The sequence below is a fragment of the Coregonus lavaretus genome (genome assembly GCF_964263955.1).
Source record: "Coregonus lavaretus genome assembly, chromosome: 8".
In the NCBI taxonomy this organism is placed as follows: Eukaryota; Metazoa; Chordata; class Actinopteri; order Salmoniformes; family Salmonidae; genus Coregonus; species Coregonus lavaretus.
Genome location: NC_139995.1, coordinates 7884023 through 7904126, shown reverse-complemented (window position 1 = coordinate 7904126; position 20104 = coordinate 7884023). Strand labels below are relative to the sequence as shown.

At 41.9% G+C, this 20104-nt stretch overlaps 1 protein-coding gene and 1 long non-coding RNA gene across 2 annotated transcripts; both read left to right on the top strand.

Moving 5' to 3' along the window:
• Nucleotides 1–1668: 1668 nt before the first annotated feature.
• On the top strand, nt 1669–4965 carry LOC311133693 (uncharacterized protein). Its single transcript, XM_084167229.1, has 2 exons — nt 1669–1898; nt 2323–4965. The coding sequence occupies exons 1-2, from the start codon at nt 1718–1720 to the stop codon at nt 3246–3248; spliced, it is 1107 nt and encodes a 368-aa protein (XP_084023355.1). The 5' UTR covers nt 1669–1717; the 3' UTR covers nt 3249–4965.
• A 2015-nt stretch (nt 4966–6980) lies between these two features.
• LOC311134328 lies at nt 6981–14741 on the top strand. Its single transcript, XR_014613679.1, has 7 exons — nt 6981–7171; nt 8405–8817; nt 11817–12004; nt 13389–13427; nt 13562–13623; nt 13831–14036; nt 14154–14741. It is a non-coding gene; the product is annotated as an uncharacterized lncRNA (long non-coding RNA).
• Nucleotides 14742–20104: the final 5363 nt, after the last annotated feature.

Here is a 20104-nt window from a genome sequence, read left to right as displayed (position 1 = left end):
TGGAGATCAAGTTTATAAAGTGCCTGGCTGGGCTGATGAGACAGTGGATTGCGCAGTCAGATGGAACAGAATAAATAGGCATTTTAACGTCATAGATTTAGTTTGTGGAATAGACACTGGCTGGAATGCGGTTTTAACCAATCAGCATTTAGGATTAGTCCCACCCGTTTTATAATTTACGACACATTCTCTCACCTTGTGCTCCCATTTCAATGGGTCCATTCCACATTCCTGGCTTGAAGCAGATGTCCTTCAAAACACAGCCGGGTGCAACTTTGCTAAACTATGTACAGTAAGTAAGTGGATCTTTTGTATTCAAGGCCAGGCTGAAATGACATTTTTGCATCTACCTATCAATTTTGAGAATTGTTGATATTTTGGTCCATTAATATCAGTTGGTTTTTTTAAGTCAACATAGAAATGTTAACTTCATACATTTATATTTTCTTTAGTTGATCATACTACTGTCACTTTTAACCACTTTAAAATTGACATACAACAATTTCTAAGCTCACTACATGAAATTACACATAATGTAAAAGCCTATTTCATAGAGAACGTTACAAACTGGACTATATTTAGTCATTTACTTTGAAGAGATGATTGGGTCTAAATAGGCGTTTGGTAGTCTAAATTCAGTGCACAATGGTCTGATAGGCTTATGAATTTATTGGTCCAGGACAACATAATAATGACAATCCAGGAACGCTCCTACTTGGTGAAATCATGATGTGGGTACTTGTCTTTAACTGCCATTTCCTGAAAGTCAGACTCTTCCCACAGGCCAACACATTTTTCTGTTTAAAAAGCTGCATTCACCTAATTTTGTGTGGTTATCCTTAGATATATTCTTCAGACTTGCCCAGAGGGAATTGTTGATATGTTGTCAATTTTGTCTTGTCGATTTCTTTGGAAAAATACATAAACGTGCATATCTTTAGTATTTTACAGATAGAAAGATTTCAAAAATATTTATCCACAATCTGCTCTGGATAAATCCGGTTCTGGAGTGTGTTAACCAAATTCAACCAAAATATTTAAACTGACTTCAAGTGTCCAGAAAAAATGTATTTGCGTGATATGCATGTGCATATTTCGCCTAATTTGCATATTTCAAGAAAATATTTCAGAAAAATTATCATACAAAAAAGTATTATATTTGTGTCTACATTTAACTGGTAAAGTTGGACTGTGATATGATTACGGGGGGATTACCCTATGAGGGTGTGATGTCTTCCTCTTATGAAAATTCAATTCCAAATGTTTCCTAAACCAGATCGCAAGCGAGGCGTATTTGTGTTTAGACATAGCGTTTGGGCAGCGGCGGAGCCTTGGCGCAAAAAGGGATGTGGAATGATGACTGTAACACATGCAATGGAATTTGAGTCATGATAAGATAAATATACAAAACTGAGGTAAGATGGTAAACATTTTTCTAGCTCTTCAAAATAAACTCGCTGCATAAGGAGTTTACTGTATTGTGTACTTATACACTGGTATTTATTTTTGCTAAATGTTGAATTTATTCCATGAGAACAATAATACCCAAATAGGCTATGAGCTGAACATACATTTTGGCCCCCTCAGATGTAGGGCCTCGTGTTTTCCTATTATTACGGTAACAGGGGGCATTCCTTGTCACGTGATCAGCGAGAGCATCTTTTTGGTCCATTTTGGATGATAGCTGAGCCCTTGTAGCTAACCACGACACCCGAAAATGACAAAATTGCAGTTTTTAAACGTATTTTTGACCGAGCGGCTTATGCTCGCTGCCCAGGAGATCTATAAATCTGTCGAAGACACGATTTTGGAATATCAAGAGGAGATTGCGCTCAGGGAGAGGGAGAACGACCATCTGAGACGCAGGCTCCGAGACGCTGGAATTGAAATATGGCCAGGTTAGTAGCTAGGCTATCATGCTAACGTTAAAGTTAGCGCCGAAACGGTACGCTAAACCAAATTGGTTGCTAAACTGTTGTAACGTTATATACATTGCTAAGCAACTAAAAGGCAATTTATTTATTTTATATTTACACCCTTGTATTAACGTTGCGAGAACTAACTAGCTAGTTAATATTTTTCAGAAAGCTAATAACGTTAGCTACGCTAACGTAGCTAGCTCCTTCACGTAACTAGCCACCTTTGTTCGTTAGCCAGCTAACTATCTAGCGAGCTGCTGATATTCAGACTATCAATTGACTCATCTGTTTTGTTGATATAATTTCTGAAATCTGGTTCCTGTGATACGTAAATGTAGTTGATCTTATTTTTCCTCGATCGTAAATCATATGACTGCCAAGTCCCTCCCTCTCTTCCATCCAGACCGTCAGTCCATGGCACTATTGGAGGAGGAGGATGGCGAGCATCCTCGCCGGGAGTGGAGCCCCAGCATGGGCCATGAGGAACGTGTCCCCATCCTGATCAAGGAGAAACGGGAGCTCAGGTCCAGCCAGGGGGACGAGCAACTCCGCGGCCATGGATCCTGCAGCACCCCAGAGGCCATGTTCACCCCTCCCCGCGTCAGCAACGAATTCCCCCAGGACCCTCCCCACTCCTCTAACCTGCCCCAGATCCCGTCGGTGGAGAACAGAGAGCGGGACCCTGGTCCCAGAAGCTCATCCAGACACGTCAAGTCAGAAGTGTCCCACAGAGGCTCATCATCCTCATCTTCGTCCAACAGCGGCCCGCAGCCCCTCGCCACGGTCAACCCCAACTGCTCCAACGAGAACAACATTGACATCATCGGGGTGGAGAACGGAGGACAGATGGGGTCGGGGTCTGGGTCTAAAGGACGAGCTGGCGGGAGCAGAGGTCAGGGCTCCCACTTAGGCAACCAGGGCAGTAACGCGGCCGCAGAGTGTGGAAAATCCCCCCTCCAGGTGCACGTGTCGTCATTCTGCTGCAAGGTGTGTGGGGAGGCATTCAGCCACGTTGGACACCTGCATGTCCATGTCCAGGTGCACACCCGGGAGAAGCCGTACCGCTGCGGGGTGTGTGGGAAGTGCTGCAGCTCCTCCGGCAGGCTCCAGGAGCACGCTAGGAGTCACACTGGAGAGAAGCCGTACCGCTGCCAGATCTGTGGGAAGGGATTCACCCAGATGGCCCATCTGAAGGTCCACATGCGGATCCACACGGGAGAGAAACCATACAGCTGCCCAGTGTGTGGCAAGTGCTTCAGCCGCTCCGACAAAATCAAACGGCATCTCCAGACCCACAGCCGTGAGGGCACTTACTTCTCAGGGCAGTAAGATGAGGGAGACCACCGGTGGTTGTGGGTGGTTGTTGTTAATGAACGACTGAGTATGTATGAATGAATTACTGATAATGGGAAATTTTTTAAAAGCTAAAATTGCTGCCACTAAGACGGCTTGTTATTTTTCTCTTTCTCTCAAAGAGCTAGGGATTCTGCGACTTTCTTAGAGAATGTTTTATCTCCTAGTTAACACTTCTCTACATGCCATAGTTTCTCTCTCTCATGCAGTAGATTTGTATTGCATTATAGTCAATTTAGTATGTGTCCATTTACTTACTTTTTGTACTTGTCACTGAATGGGATAATAGGGAATCTTTAAAAACACCAAATTGAACGATTTAGTAGCTAGTCTTTCTGAATGATTTAGTCTTTCTTTTAGTAATGAACTTGGTAGCATGATGATAATGAAGTCTTCCACTATGCGCCTTGAAACGGAGATGCATTCAGGATTGCAACAATAAGCAGCATTCCAAAACATGGTGGTCTTGCCCCAGACGATTTGCACAGGGCCAATTTACACATTGTATGTTTCTAAAAGCAATGGTTGTTTTAAATGTCTTCATTTCCTTTTTTATAAAGTATATCACAGCTTCTTCTAAAAACCCACTAGTCTTATTTCCTCAGTCAGCTGGCTGAAATACGTAAGATGTTTTTATTTGTATTTTTAATGAACAATGGCTAACCGTAAGGGCATTGTCTATAAACAGTTGTCCATTCCTTGAGTTTACAAATATGGATATAAGTACACATATTAGCCATTGCTAGTTAGGTTTAGCAATAGCCCTGCCTGCTCTATTCAAGGTTTCTGTATGGTTAGTCACCTAAAGCCTCCCTGATACAACCGATGTTAAAGGACCATTTGCCTCTCTCCTTCGTCATTGTTTCAGAACTGTATGCTGCCACTTGAATTTCAGTCGACTAACTTATCTTACAATAAAAACATACTATTATCAAAGAGGATTCAATACGAAGACTGCTATTTTGCAAGAAATGTTGCCTTGATAAGGATCGTTTGATAATTCTGTATATGACCACTATCTATCCCCCACCTCTGATGCAGATAGAGTTTGTGTGTGTCCTCTATGACCTGCACTACATCATTTGACCAACACTGTGCAGATTCCCCAGCTGAGCCATACAGTATTACCCTGTATCTATCTGAGCTGCTTGTTCCCGATGGTTGGTCCTGAGCTCGGCACTGCACATACTGTATATTCACTTTAGTAAAGATCTGTTCTTGATGGCCAGTTGTTTGGAAGTGTAACAGATGTTTTTTTACAGACACAGATCAAGCCTACTTCTGGAATAAAAAGCACTTTAGATAGTTTATATTGCAAGTGCTTGTAATCTAGGAGTAGACTTAATCCAAGTCTATCCCTTAGTTTTTATCAAAACTTGAGCAGTGACTAGCTGAGAACGAGGCTCATGAACAAGCAGTAGGCCTATGGCCTGGACCAGAAACAAACCATTGCCCCATCCCCTAGGCAAGTGTCTTGGGCAATAGGGGCTTGGGGTTGTTACTAGTAGACAGGGTCTTTATCTCTTCTCAGGACTGAGGCTACAACAGTAGGCCCTCTAACTCAACCAGCATCCCTCCCCCTCCTCTCTCCCACACAGTCTATTCTGGGACACTGCTGCTCCCACACACATTACTGTACAGTGTTTTATCATTGTGTAATAAATGTAATTTTTAAATAAAGTAGTCATTGAGTACCTTGTCTAAATTGGCATGTTCCCTCCTCCATACACATAAGGCATGGCTGTGCTCTAGATTGAGTAGTGTTAGTGCGCATTATTATCTGATAGCGGATCAAATGAAAGTTTGTTTGAACACAAATTAACAACTTAACCTATAAGTACAGTGTAACCAACTTTTATATCTTATCTTTTATCTCTGCATTGTTGGAAATGGACCTGTAAGTAAGCATTTCACTGTTAATCTACACCTGTTGTCTACGAAGCCTGTGACAAATAAAATTTGATTTGGACAGCCACTGCAGAGAAGCTGAATCCCCAATCAAGATGGTGCTACCCACACCTATCCAATCCTCCGATCTACAAAAGTGGCTAGGGGGTGATTTGGGATTCAGGGTTTAGGTACCACATACATTCTGGAATAGATGTATCTATAGAGCCTCACGATGGAGGTGTCATAATACCCATAAAACCTAGCGGTAAAACGGAAATGGTTCCAATTGTTTTTCCACCATTCATCCACCAATGAAATTAGCATTTCATTTTTGGGGGTAAATGCAGGCGAATATAGGGTAGGCCTACACAAAATAGCCCATATTTAAAGTTTTTCTAAAATCCCCTATGAGAAAAATGAATGGTGGAAAAACAATTGGAACCATTTCCGTTTGACCGAATGGTTTTATGGGTATTATGACTCATACTGTGGTACTCTACTAATCTATTGTATTCTATATGCTAATTGATTTGTCTCTGATGATAAAATTATTTAAACTGCCCCAGGTTCTCAAGTACTTACGGTAACATTTCCTGATTGCGTCACATTCTCAAAGCGTTTGGTTAGTTGTCTCGAAGATTATCTATTATATTGACAAGATGGTCGACAGACCGCTTTAACAATGGAAATACATGTCTGCAAAGGCAGCGAGATCAGGTGGGAACATTCTAGCCCATGATCTTTTGTAGCAAACATATCAATCACAGGAGGTTGGTGGTACCTTAATTGGGTCCCCTCAGAAGCCTCCACTGATATAAATATGCTCAAACAACCAGAGATTGGAACCGGTTCAGGGAACGAAAGTGATCCCTAGTGTTCCAGAACAACCGTTATTCTGAAATCTTGAGAACCGGGTAATAATGTTATTTTCTGTTCCTAATGTCTAGTATACAATTCTGTAATTCAGTGAAGTTATGACGCTAGTAATAGCCTAAACCACACGTGTCAAACTAATTCCACGGAGGGACGATTGTCTGTGGGTGTTCGCTCCACCCTTGTACTTAATTGATGAATTAAGGTTACTAATTAGTAAGGAATTCCCCTCACCTGGTTGTCTAGGTTTTATTTTTAAGGAAAAAACCCGCAGACCGTTGGAATGAGTTTGACACCCCTAGCATAAACACATTCCAATTCACATCATGTCATGATGCTCAGCGCTTCAAGCCAAGCCTCTTCCATGTCCACCCCTCTCTCTCGCTCTCTCCCCACCCGTGAAATATCTGTCGCATATCGCCCCTGCACGTCTTTGTCCATCAAACATGTAGACAACTAGCTTACCCGGGCAAGCTGCTCTAGCCACGCTAATTGGTGGAGTAAATGAATGAGCTAAAATGTAAAACTGTTGATTTCACGGGTACAAAATTAAGGAAAAGTAACTATAAGAACAGTTACTTTTTTGGGTTCGAACTGGTTCAGAACTTTATGCTGGTTGGAACACTGGGACAGAACGAAATACATAGGGGTTCTTCTCAGAGAGGAACGATTGGGGGGAAAAATCGGTTCCGACCGGTAACAACCTAAGTAGTATGAAACGTTTATTAGATCAAATAAGCCTCACCTATCAAAATAGCAATTCACTTTTATATCTTGACCAAATTCAACACTCTCATTGCCCCTCATAAAAATAAACTCCTCACTAGACACTTGGTCTGCTTAACGCTTTAAATGTGCGCGGACAGATTTTGGGGCGGAGTCGACCCTCCCGCTTCGCATCTTTCTCTTTGCTTGTGTTTAGCTGGTGAATGTGCCCTGGCTGCCATCGACCCTCAAAATGACGAAATTACAGTTTCTAAATGTCTTTTTGACAGAAAGGTTGATGTTAGCTGCCCAAGAGATATATAAACAAGTGGAAGAGACAATATTGGAATACCAGGAGGAAATATTCCAGGGAAAGCGAGAGAATGATCAACTGAGACGCAAGCTTCACGAAAATGGGATTCCATGGCCAGGTTAGTAGCTAGTTTGCTCTGAAGAAAATAACCCAAGGGGGCATTCTGCCTTATCTCTAGGGTTCTCAGCCGACGACAGCTGGGACCATGTGAACTACAATCCCGACGCTCTGTTTTAACGTTTAGAGACGTTAATAATCCTCGCGTGCTATACGGGTTTGTTAACATAAGGCCCTCTAATTTCACAGCACAATTTCACATCAGATCAAAAACAACAAAAAATCACAATAGCAAAATAAACTATTGGTGTACCCTTTTAACACGGTTGCAGCTGACAGTGTTTTCAGTTACAACACTTTTCTGGGGGTCCTTTTACACACGGGGCCCAGTTTTTCATGAGTTATGTATCTGGATTTAGCCTATTGGGTAGGATTAAATGAATTGAAATATAATAAATAGAACGGACAAACCATTGACTTGAATGGGGACACCCGTTCTATTCATTCTATTTATTCTATTTCTATGCTTTTTAATCCTATTTGATAGGCGAAATCCAGATAATTTTTGAAAAACTGGGCCAAGGTGTTCGGCGCATGCTAGATATCTAATTAGCACAGGTGGTCGCCTCAGTCTTCTGTCTATCTTCTATAAACAAGTGCTGTAACATGGAAATATGGCCTTGTTGGAATCCTAACCTTATAAAGGTTTGTGTAATTTAACCTTTTTTTTTTTTTTTTTTTAAATTCTTACTTAAATTCTTACTTGTTTTAAATTTCTAAAGCCGTACCACAAGTGATGCGTGTTAACGTTCAGACCGAGTGTCGGGGCTCTTAACAAATCTCCCGGACAGAATATACTTTTGTGAATAGACGCTATAGTTAGCATCTATGAATAGGCTATTAGATAGCTAACGTTTGCTGACTAGCAAGCTGTGCTAGCGATGATAATGAGCACACATTATGTAGCTAGCTATTTTATCTGAAATACATTTACATAATTTAGCAGACGCTCTTATCCAGAGCGACTTACAAATTATGCTTCAGCTAACCAACTATTAATGTGCCATATGCCAGTGGCTATCTTGGCAGATTAGCTAATTTAACTCTTTATCTGCAGAGACGGCTAGCTAGCATTCATGCCTAGTAAATCCCAGAGTTGTCAATACATTCTGTGTATTGTGTTTCGTGCTAGCTATGAGTTGGTTAACTCAAACTCAGAACTGTGTGGTAGCAGGTTGTGATGCTCAAGTAAAGGTGCGTAGCTAACAACACATTTTCCCTTCTTGACTTTCAGACCGAGAGCCCTTTTCTCCTGTAGAATCCGAGGAGGAGGAGGTGGAGGAGGAGGGAGACATTGGGCAGAAGCAGGATCCAGAGCCCAGACAGACTTTGGAGAAACAGGAGGGAAGGGCCAGAAGGGAGGAAAAGCTGTTTAGGGGACTGGACTCTCTGTCTAGATTCACTCCTTCCAATGGAAACGATGACTATGATCAGTACCCACCTCAACCCACCTCACATCAGTTCCAAAAACAAACTCACACTGGGAAGAGAAGAGAGGGAGGCTCTCTATCAAGCTCAACAACCTCCAAACCGATAAAAACAGAGACTGATAGATTGGGCGTCTGTCCATTGGATGATCCATCAAGTGACCCTAATACACTCTCTTCAGTGAACCTTGACCTTTCGGCAGCACAGAGTGAGAACAGTGTAAGTATGATGGGGGTGGAAGGTGGTGACGAACTACTGTCAGGATTTGAGGCTCTACAGATACCGCTACACACGGAAAATTCAAATTCCCTTCAAATCCACCACGACACATCATTGTGTTGCAAGGTGTGTGGGAAACCCTGTAGACATATGGGCCATTTAAACGCACATGTGCGAATGCACACGAAAGAGAAGCCATTTCTCTGTGGGTTGTGTGGTAAGTCCTTTAGCTCATCTGGGAGGTTGAAAGGCCACCAGAGGATTCACACAGGGGAGAAGCCCTACCAGTGTCATATCTGTAGGAAACGTTTCAATCAGACAGCGCACCTGAAGGTACACCTGAGAGTCCACACAGGGGAGAAACCGTTTAGTTGTCCTGTCTGTGGGAAGAGCTTCAGTCAGTCCAACAAGGTGAAAAGACACCTTGTGACACATTCTAGAGATGGATCGTTCCTACCAGGCCTATGAGGGAGATGTTGTTGTTTAAGGAAGGGAAATGTACAGGATGGGGGTTCCAATTCTATTTCAAATCCATTCTGGTGTAGGAAATGTTTAGGCTAGCTGTTTAATGAGGATCTTTTCCATGTGTCTTCCCAAGTGTACAATGCATTCTGAAAGTATTCAGACCCATTCACTCTTTTCACATTTTCAATGTTACAGCCTTATTCTAAAATTGATTAAATTAAAAATGTTCTTCATCAATCTACACACAACACCCCATAATGACAAAGCGAAAACATGTTTTTTAGCAAATTTATAAAAAACAGAAATACCTTATTAACATAAGTATTCAGACCCTTTGCTATGAGACTCAAAATTGAGCTCAGGTGCATCCTGTTTTCCAATGATTATCCTTGAGATGTCTCTACAATTTGATTGGAGTCCACCTGTGGTAAATTCAATTGATTGGACATGATTTGGAAAGGCACACACCTGTCATGGCATGTCAGAGCAAAGACCAAGCCATGAGGTCGAAGGAATTGTCCGTTGAGCTCCGAGACAGGATTGTGTCGAGGCACAGATCTGGAGAAGGGTACCAAAAAATGTCTGCTGCATTGAAGGTCCCAAAGAACACAGTGGCCTCCATCATTCTTAAATGGAAGGAGTTTGGAACCACCAAGACTCTTCCTAGAGCTGGCCGCCTGGCCAAACTCAGCAATCGGTGGAGGAGGGCGTTGGTCAGGGAGGTGACTAAGAACCCAGTGGTCACTGACAGAGCTCCAGAGTTCCTCTGTGGAGTTGGGACAAATATCTCTGCAGAACTCCACCAATCAGGCCTTTATGGTAGAGTGGCCAGACGGAAGCCACTCCTCACTAAAAGGCATATGACAGCCCGCTTGGAGTTTGCCAAAAGGCACCTAAAGGACTCTGACCATGAGAAACAAGAGTCTCTGGTCTGATGAAACCAAGATTGAACTCTTTGGCCTGAATGCCAAGCGTCACGTCTGGAGGAATCCTGGCACCATCCCTACGGTGAAGCATGGTGGTGGCAGCATCATGCTGTGGGGATGTTTCTCAGCGGCAAGGACTGGGAGACTAGTTAGGATCGAGGGAAAGATGGACGGAGCAAAGTACAGAGAGATCCGTGATGGAAACCTTGTCCAGAGCGCTCAGGACCTCAGACTGGGGCAAAGGTTTATCTTCCAACAGGACAACGACCCTAAGCACATATCCAAGACAACGCAGGAGTGGCTTTGGGACAAGTCTCAATGTCTTTGAGTGACCCAGCCAGAATCCCGGACTTAACCTGATCGAACATCTCTGGAGAAACCTGAAAATAGCTATGCAGAGACACTCCACATCCAACCTGACAGCGCTTGAGAGGATCTGCAGAGAAGAATGGGAGAACCTCCCCAAATACAGGTGTGCCAAGCTTGTAGCATTATACCCAAAAAGACTCAAGGCTGTAATCGCTGACAAAGGTGCTTCAACAAAGTACTGAGTAAAGGGTCTGAATACTTATTTAAATGCATCATTTCATTTATTTTTTAAAATACATTTGCAAAGCAATTTTTGCTTTGTCATTATGGGGTATTGTGTGTAGATTGATGAGGGGGGGGGGGACAATTTAATCCATTTTAGAATAAGGCTGTAAAATAACTGGAAAAAGTAAAGGGGTCTGAATATGTTCCAAATGCACTGTTTTACCTCAATTGTCTATGTAAAGCAATTGTCAAAGGGCATTTTCTCAAAATTGGTAAGCCTACAAGTACAGAAAGAAAGTTTCCTGTAATACATTTTGTTAGTCAATCGACTCACATCCAAACTATTTATCTTAATTGACTGCTATCTATTGGTAGTGCATTTCGATGTTATTTACTTTGAATATTCTTCAAGCATTTGACTCCTTTCACACTGTATTTTGATACCTTCGAAAAAATCAAAATAAGGCGATTTTGTCATTTTAGGCAAGTAGTCTAGATGACCTTCATAAACAGAAGTGCAATGTGATGTTGGTGAATGCAGTTATTGGACAGTTGGATGTAAATGGGATGTTTGGGACATTTGTGTATTGTATATTTTGGTAAATAAATGTCAGAATTGTTGAAACAAAACATCTGATTTTTTTTTTTCGTTTTTATTTAGTGGTGGACGTTTGGATGATAGTCGTCCCTTAAAACGTTAAGCCTAGATGTCAAGAAGATTTTAGAATGTGCAAAGTTGGGTGAATGATGGTAGCTGGTGATTCAAAGCCAAGAAACAACCCTCCTATGTGGGAAAGCTTCATAATCACTCAAAATCTGCTTCACAGTGGTCGGTTGACTTAAAATATTCCTTCTGTCGAGCTCAGTATGTAGAACTCTAGAACGTATAGAATCTATTCTGGGATCAGACAACTATACAGGCTATGTCTGGTTTAATGGCCTTTCCACTACCTCTAAACTGTTCACCCCTCTTCTTCTAAATTGTGAGGTCCTCCCAGAAAATGTTAAACCATTCATGATAAATGTAATAATCATGAAAGTCTTCTATATATTTTCTACGTATGTGGGTTCCAGGACTATGAGAACACGGATGACATCAGGTGGTGTGGAAGGAAGGCAAGGAGGAGGTGGAGGGTGTGGTTCCCAGTACCTGGGTGGTGGGCAGGAATGTCCTTTCGCCTCCAGCCAATGGCAGGAAAGCCCTGAAAGAAAGACACAAGCCAGGAGCCAGTTGGACCTTGTTAAGGTCAAACTATTCTCAGGTACTGAAGCGTCTAACCCATCACGTACAGTGCATTCTGAAAGTATTCAGACCCCTTTACTTTTTCCACATTTTGTTACATTAAAGACTTATTCTAAAATGGATGAAACATTTTTTTACTCATCTACACACAATACCCCATAATGACAAAGCAAAAACAGGTTGTTAGAAATTTTAGCAAATTCTAAAATAAAAACTGCAATATAACATTTTACATAAGTATTCAGACCCTTACTCATTACTTTGTTGAAGCACCTTTGGCAGTGATTACAGCCTGAAGTCTTCTTGGTGATGATGCTACAAGCTTGGCACACCTGTATTTGGGGAGTTTTTCCCATTCTTCTCTGCAGATCCTCTCAAGCTCTGTCAGGTTGGGTGGGGAGCGTTGCTGCACAGCTATTTTCAGGTCTCTTTAGAGATGTTCGATCGGGCTCCGGCTGGGCCACTCAAGGACATTCCGAGACTTGTCCTGAAGCCACTCCTGCGTTGTTTTGGCTGTGTGCTTAGGGTCGTTGTCCTGTTGGAAGGTGAACCTTTGCACCAGTCTGATGTCCTGAGCGCTCTGGAGCAGGTTTTCATCAAGGATCTCTTTGCATCCGACCCTTGGCATTGCGCATGGTGATCTTAGGTGTGTGTGCGGCTGCTCGGCCATGGAAACCCATTTCATGAAGCTCCCGACGAACAGTTCTTGTGCTGACGTTGCTTCCAGAGGGAGTTTGGAACTCGGTAGTTAGTGTTGCAACTGAGGACTGACGATTCTTACGCGCTTCAGCACTCTGTACTCCCGTTCTGTGAGCTTGTGTGGCCTACTACTTCGCGGCTGAGCCGTTGTTGCTCCTAGACGTTTCCACTTCACAATAACAGCACTTACAGTTGACCGGGGCAGCTCTAGCCTGGCAGAAATTTGACGAACTGACTTGTTGGACAGTGCCACGTTGAAAGTCACAGAGCTCTCAGTAAGGCCATTCTACTGCCAATATTTGTCAATGGAGATTGCAGATTGTGTGCTAAATTTTATACACCTCTCAGCAACGGGTGTGGCTGAAATAGCCGAATCCACTAATTTCAAGGGGTGTCCACATACTTTTGTATATATAGTGTATGTGTTTGATCAGCCTGTTTTGCTGTGTTATTTAAGCCTTGACGACTCATTCAACAAGGAGAGCTACCTCATAGAGGGAGGAGCACACTCTTCTGACTCATGTAAGACATGCACAGGCACATGGTCCTGTGTGTGTGTGTGAATGTTGCCCATATGAGGGTATTAATATGTTTAATAATACATATTAATACGTTACAGGTTTTATTGTATATAGTTGAAGATAATACATAAACCTTCTGTATGTAAATGACTTCCTTGCTAATTCCACTCTTGCTTTCTTTAGGGATGCCGTTTTTCAGTCCAGAGAGGGAGCATTCCTAAGGTATGTGCTGCAGCTTAATAATGTAACCTTGGCACTACCAATGCCAAAGCAGATAGATAAGAAGTGGAACACACTGATGTAAGTGCTGTGGAATTAAATGTCCTCCCTCTGAATTTTTGTGTGTTTGTTTTTAGTGAACAGGAAATGATAGGAAACCTTCTGAATCCAACCAAAAGTTTTCCTCTTCCAAATGACCGTGAGTATAATGTTGATTTATTCAATCTGGTCAGTCACACAGAAATGCATAGGGTCTGTGTCGCGGACCCAGATTAAGCCTATTGCAGGATGTAAAAGCCATCTCCATTAAGCATGCTTTTCAGTCCAGGTGTAGGTTTAATCTGGATATGGGAAAATGGCCCATAAAGATACAATTCCATTGTACGACATTCTGACTCTCCTCCAGAGTTCCAGGAGCAGGTCCTTGGTCTGCTGTTGGACATCAGACTGTCAGTGAAGGAGCTAGGAGGAAGGGTGGGAGTTCTGGAACACTGGGGTTCTACTGGGGGTTCTGGACCTGGAACAGACTTCCAGTTTGATGTGTGTAGAATCATCGAAGACATGGCCAACCTGGAGAGAGTTCTAGAGCCTCCGGAGGTAGCTGCCCAGATGGTATGTGGATCTGCAGAGGAGCATTGAATGACAAACTGGCATCAATGAATTTACCTCGACTTAGTTTTTGGTGTAACTCTAATACACATTCAGTAATACGTTTTTTTTGTTTTTCAGAAACAGTTACTGAGCAGGATTGGTGGGAACACGTTGAGGGACAATGTCACCAGAGTGATGGTGGACACACAAACACTGGCTAACACTGTACTCTTGTGTAAATCTCTCTTTCTGTTACTGCTATTTGATTGGCACACCTGTTAATTGAAATGCATTCCAGGTGACTACCTCATGAAGCTGGCTGAGAGAATGCCAAGAATGTGCAAAGCTGTCATCAAGGCAAAGGGTGGCTATTTGAAGAATCTCAAATATATTTCGATTTGTTTAACACTTTTTTGGTTACTACATGATTCAATATGTGTTATTTCATAGTTTTGATGTCTTCACTATTATTCTCAATGTAGAAAAGAGTAAAAATAAAGAAAAACCCTTGAATGAGTAGGTGGTCTAAAACTTTTGACCGGTAGTGTACATTAAATGAGACAAAAAATGTGAATTTATTAATTACAACTTCTTTCGAATGTAAACATTGCATCAACATTTCTGAAGAAGTGGTTGCATAATTGTCTATGCAAAAACTGCATTGTGAACCATTGTACATCGGCCATGAATTATTTTTAAATAAAATAAAGTGCATGTTTTCTGGAGAACAAAGGAGAGTTGAACAAAAATAATAATCTGAATGCACAGAACATCACTATGGGCCATGCAATATTCATGTATAAGTCACTCTGGGCCTTGCCCTTCATTAATGAGAAATTACACTTTCTGTTTCCTGCCAATGCTTTGAACTTTGGCACAAATGGTGTGAGCGCAACTCTGAGACAGTAGTGCAGGTGTTCATTGGTGAGCCTGGTGCGGTATTTGTTTTTAATAAAGTTCATTGTGAAGAAGGCTGATTCACAGCTGTAGGTGGAGCCAAACATGGTCAGGATGTATAGTGCCAGTCTCTTGAGAACAGGGACATCAGCTGCAGGCACCATCTTTTCCCAGAAAGTGACAGGGTCACAATCACCAGCCTGCTCCTTCAAAGCCACATTTTCTTGCAGCTCAATTAACTCCATTTGCAGTGATGCAACATCTACCCATCTGAAGATCTGTTTAGCTTCTTCTGACAACTTTGTCACATTTGTGACCAAGAAGGGGTTTTGGATGAGCAGCAGCAGTTCTCTTCCAACAGTGAAGTCATCAAAGCGAGCCTTGAAGTTATCCATCAGCTTCTGGATGAAATCAACATGGTTGGGAACATCTTTGTCTCCCTGCATTTGCACCAGAAGTTTCGGGAAGTGGACAAGTTCTCCCTGGAGATCATTCTTGAAAAGCTAAAATGTCTTCTGGAAAGCCTGGACTGCTCCTATCATATGACACACTGTGTTGTCCCGACCCTGCAGCTTAACATTCAGTTGATTAAGGTGTGATGTAATGTCTGTCAAAAATGCAACTGTTTCCATCTTCTTCTCATCTTCCAAAAACTCAGAAAACTGAGTTGCCTTGTCACTCTTTTGCTCTGATAAGAAAGCTTTGATTTCCTCCTGAATGGCTCAAAACTGTTCCAGAACCCTGCCCTTGCTGAGCCATCTGACATTGTTGTGCTACTGCACAGTAAGTCATTAAAACTGCCATTGGCCTCTGTCAGAATGCCTCGTAGCAGGCGGTGTTGTCGGGATGATGTTGCTCTCAAAAAGTTGATCAGTTTCATCATCGTCATGACCTCGGAATACTATTTTCCCAGACTGGCACACAGGACAGATTGATGGATGATGCAGTAATAGGATGTCAGGTCAGGGTGGTCCTCTTTCAAACATGCAACCAGTCCCCTCCCTCTTCCTATCATGGCTGGATCTCCATCTGTGGTGATGGAGACCACTGACTTCAGATCTATCCCCCTTTTTGTCAGCATCCCTTTGATGGCCTCATGGATATCCTCTCCCCGTGTGTGTGCTTCTAGATTTGTTAAGCCCAACAGCTCCTCACAGAATTCTTTCTTTATTTTGTTATAAAATCTGACAAACACCAGAAGCTGGGCATTATCAGTGTTATCTGTTGATTCATCCACAGCTAATGAAATGCATGGTGCGTTCTGAATGGCCTCATCAAGTTGTGAAGTTAAATCTTCAGCTAATATTTCAGTTCTCCTCGTTGCTGTGGAATCTGACAGTGGGATCTGTTTGATCTTTTCCCTGAGCTCATCTTTTTGTTTACCTTCAAGCAAGGTGTCAGCAACTTCACACATGCATTCTTTTACCATCTCAGCGTCTGAAAATGTTTTTTTGTGTGTTTTGCCAAAACCCAAGCTGTACTCAGTTTAGACAAACCCCAACTATTGCAAACCAAATGTTAGCCTATATGGAGAAATTATGTCTAGACGCTTTTTTCCAGGGGAGATTATGTTTATCAATTGCCTGACTGGGCTGTGGGACAGTGGATGCGCATTGATAATTCAAATGGAACTGTTAACAGGCATTACCAGGGGATTGTGGTGAATAACTCCCTATTATCAACTAATCAGCATCCAGGATCCAAACATCTCGTTTGCAGGTCGACAAGGGTGCGTTCCAGGTTGACTTCATTGTGTCTGCTTCTTAATTTACGGGTGTATTACAACGCTTGGATAGTTAAAATAACAGATGAGCATAATTGGTTCAGATTATTTGATGTTTTATTGGCCTCTACTTTTAAACCAAAACAAATCCCAAACATACAGGATGGTAGCTCTCAAGGAGCTGAGTTGGTCAGCCTGTACAACCCTTCTCCTGGAGATCTACCCTCATAACTTTTCGCTCCAACCCTAATTTAGCACAAGTGATTCTACTTATTAGCTGCTCACCAAAACCGTGGCTGTACTCCAGGCGTGCCCGATCTCAGAATGCCTAAGTAGGTGTTACATTTGCCTTGGAAGCCCATGCTTCTCACATACTGTTCGTAAGCCTTGGAAACTACTCCTACGAAAGTAGTTTCGCGTGATTGAGGTTCGGTAGAACCAGTAATATATTGGGGAAAAATAGGCATGGGCAAAACAGGTAATGCCTTTCCGTCCTTTCTGCTCAGAGCCAATGCTATCGCTGGATACCAACCAGTGGCGGTCAGTGCTGTTAAAGATGAGGGAGGACGATAATTTTTATAATGAGCATGGCGTTATTTCTATTACAGCATATTGGATGACTGTCATTCATATTCCATTCACCCATGTCAATGTAACATTGATAGGTTTAGGCTAATGCACAATACTCAACTTTCCCCTATACCCAACATGAGGTTGCTACAACCTAGCCTATGAAGTTTACAACGTAGGTGCACAGGTCGAGATAATATTTTGTAATCAAGGTGACAGACAGTGACACATTCAATACCGCCTTGCACACTCTTGCCTGCATCTAGCTGATCTAGGGTGTAATCATTAGTCCAACAGTTGCAAACAAGAGTTTCTATTGGACAAATTCAGGTATGTATATCCCCGTTTCGTTCCATTTGCTTCCGTTTAAGAAACGTTTTTCAACAGAATCGGCGGAATGAATACACCCCTGATCACATGCAAACACAGTTCACTTTCATAGCAGCCACATACAAATAGGATGATCACTTTGCTCATTGTAATTATTTCTAGTATCTATGTGCTCTCCTCCTCTCTCACCTTTACCCTTCGCTTGTGGACTTCAATGCACAACACATCAGCTGTCAGTGACCAGGCGAAAGCCAAGCCAAACCTTCATATTATAACCACTACACACAGCCTACATAGTTGTCACCATATTATCTAGCGTCATAGTCAACATAGCTAATAGAACTAACGCATTAGTAAACCCGCTACAATCAAGCAGTACAGTGTACAGTCAGCAAGCAGTTTAGCAGTTACACCGGCGGGCCCCAAGAGTTCCTGTGTTGGATAGCCATAGCCAGCTAGCTAACATAGCATCCTTCTCTGTTTGAGCCAGGTGTTTGAGTAGGCTAAACTAGCTAGCTAAGCTAGCGAAGTAAGTGAAAGTTTTAAAAAATACAACGAAATATAGCTAGCTCACACTCTTCCTCTCTCTCTTACTTCTCCTTCATTTTTGAAGAAATGTATTTGTTCAAAACTGTTCAACTATTTAATTTTTCTCTCTCTTTGAGCCAACTACTCACTACATTTTATGGTCTACAGTGCTAGCTAGCGGTAGCTTATGCTTTCAGTACTAGATTAATTATCTGATCCTTTGATTGGGTGGACAGCATGTCAGTTCATGCTGCAATAGCTCTGATAGGTTGTAGGACGTCCTCCGGAAATTGTCATAATTACTGTGTAAGTCTATGGAAGGGGATGAGAACCAAGAGCCACCAAGGTTTTGTATTGAAGTCAATGTACCCAAAGAAGGACGGAAACTAGCTGTCCTCCGGCTACACCATGGTGCTACCCTACAGAGTGCTGTTGAGGATACTGTAGACCTTTATTGCAAATGGTGTGTTTTAATAAATTATTTGTTGACGTGAATATTTAATATCGTTTTATCAAACAATGATAACTTTTTTTATTTTTATGAAATTCACTGAGGAGGAAGGTCCTCCACTTCCTCCTCTGAGGAGCCTCCACTGATGCCAACACTCCCATTCAAACCCAGAATTCTATACTGGATTTCTCCAGACTTCCAATGCGATTTAACGAGACAAGATTTGGAAGGATGGCCACGCGAGGCTAGTATTGAATAGTGTTGAACATACTGTACCTTTAAAAAAAAAGTAGGGGCGTGGATCAGAAAACCAGTCAGTATCTGGTGTGACCACCATTTGCCTCATGCACCACGACACATCTCCTTCGCATAGAGTTGATCAGGCTGTTGATAGTGGCTTGTGGAATGTTGTCCCACTCCTCTTCAATGGCTTTGCGAAGTTGCTGGATGTTTGCGGGAACTGGAACACGCTGTCGTACACGTCGATCCAGAGCATCCTATACAAGCTCAATCTCAAGCTTCGATATGACAGTTATTATATCAATAATTGCACATAAAAGCGTTTCCACCGCCATTTCTCGCATAATATTGGATATCTGACATCCGTTTTTACAGACTGTCATAATAAATGTATGTAAAATATAAGGGGTGGGGAAGGGAAATTTGTGATTTTTTCCCAATAGAATCCTATAGGATTCTCACAAGCCTATAGGATCCTATTGGACTATATTTTTCCTATTGGAAATAAAAAGGAATCCTATTGGATTTTACAGGATTCTCTCAGTCCTATAGGATTTTGTGTCACCTCTATCATAATCCTATTGGAATCCTATTAGATTACTTTTTTCCTGTTGGGAATCAAAAGTAATCCTATTAGACCCTATAGGCTTTGTATGATTTTGTCACCCACATCAGAATCCTATTAGAACTCTTTTTCTTAATTGAACCTAATAAATTATAGTTTGTTGTCATATGTTCCAGTACAATGCAACAACATTCATTACAAAAAATTTTTTCTCAGAAAACAACAGTTCTGTATTAATTTCAGTTTTATTCTCCTTTGAGAAAGTCTGTCCCTTTAAGAGCGACTGATGATGTCACAGCTAGCGCAGGCTTGCAGTGTTAACTACCAAATTCAGCTCGCCACCTGTGGCTGTGCAGAGAATCTCCAGTTTTCCTAGATTATTATTCTAACTGTTTTATCCTTCACTGTGCGTAAATACCAGAACTTTGAGTAACGTTACAGTTTTTGTTTCCTTATGTTTCCTGACAAAGTTTGTCATATTTTGTCAATTGTGCAGCATTTTATGAACTCGTTTTTATGCTAGCTAAGAAACTACTGTTAGCCACATTTTGACTTGCTAGCTATCTCGTTTTTGAGTCACTGTATTGTTATAGCAGATGAGAAATGTTTATCACTGGTTAGATGAGAATTTGATGACAGTCATCTAAATTCTAGAATGTCGGATGGAAGTTTTGTGAGGCTGCCGAAACGGCAAAGGAAAAAAATCAGTTGCTTTGTTAGTTAACTTCAACGAATCACGACCCGCTATAGGATATCAACAGTGACAAGAGTTGGCTATTGTTTGA

What these genes read in the sequence shown, in the direction of transcription:
- LOC311133693 (XM_084167229.1), top strand. Translation starts at nt 1,718, where the DNA reads ATGACAAAATTGCAGTTTTTAAACGTATTTTTGACCGAGCGGCTTATG. An exon ending in TGGAATTGAAATATGGCCAG is followed by an intron (nt 1,899 to 2,322) that starts GTTAGTAGCTAG and finishes TCTTCCATCCAG; the next exon opens with ACCGTCAGTCCATGGCACTA.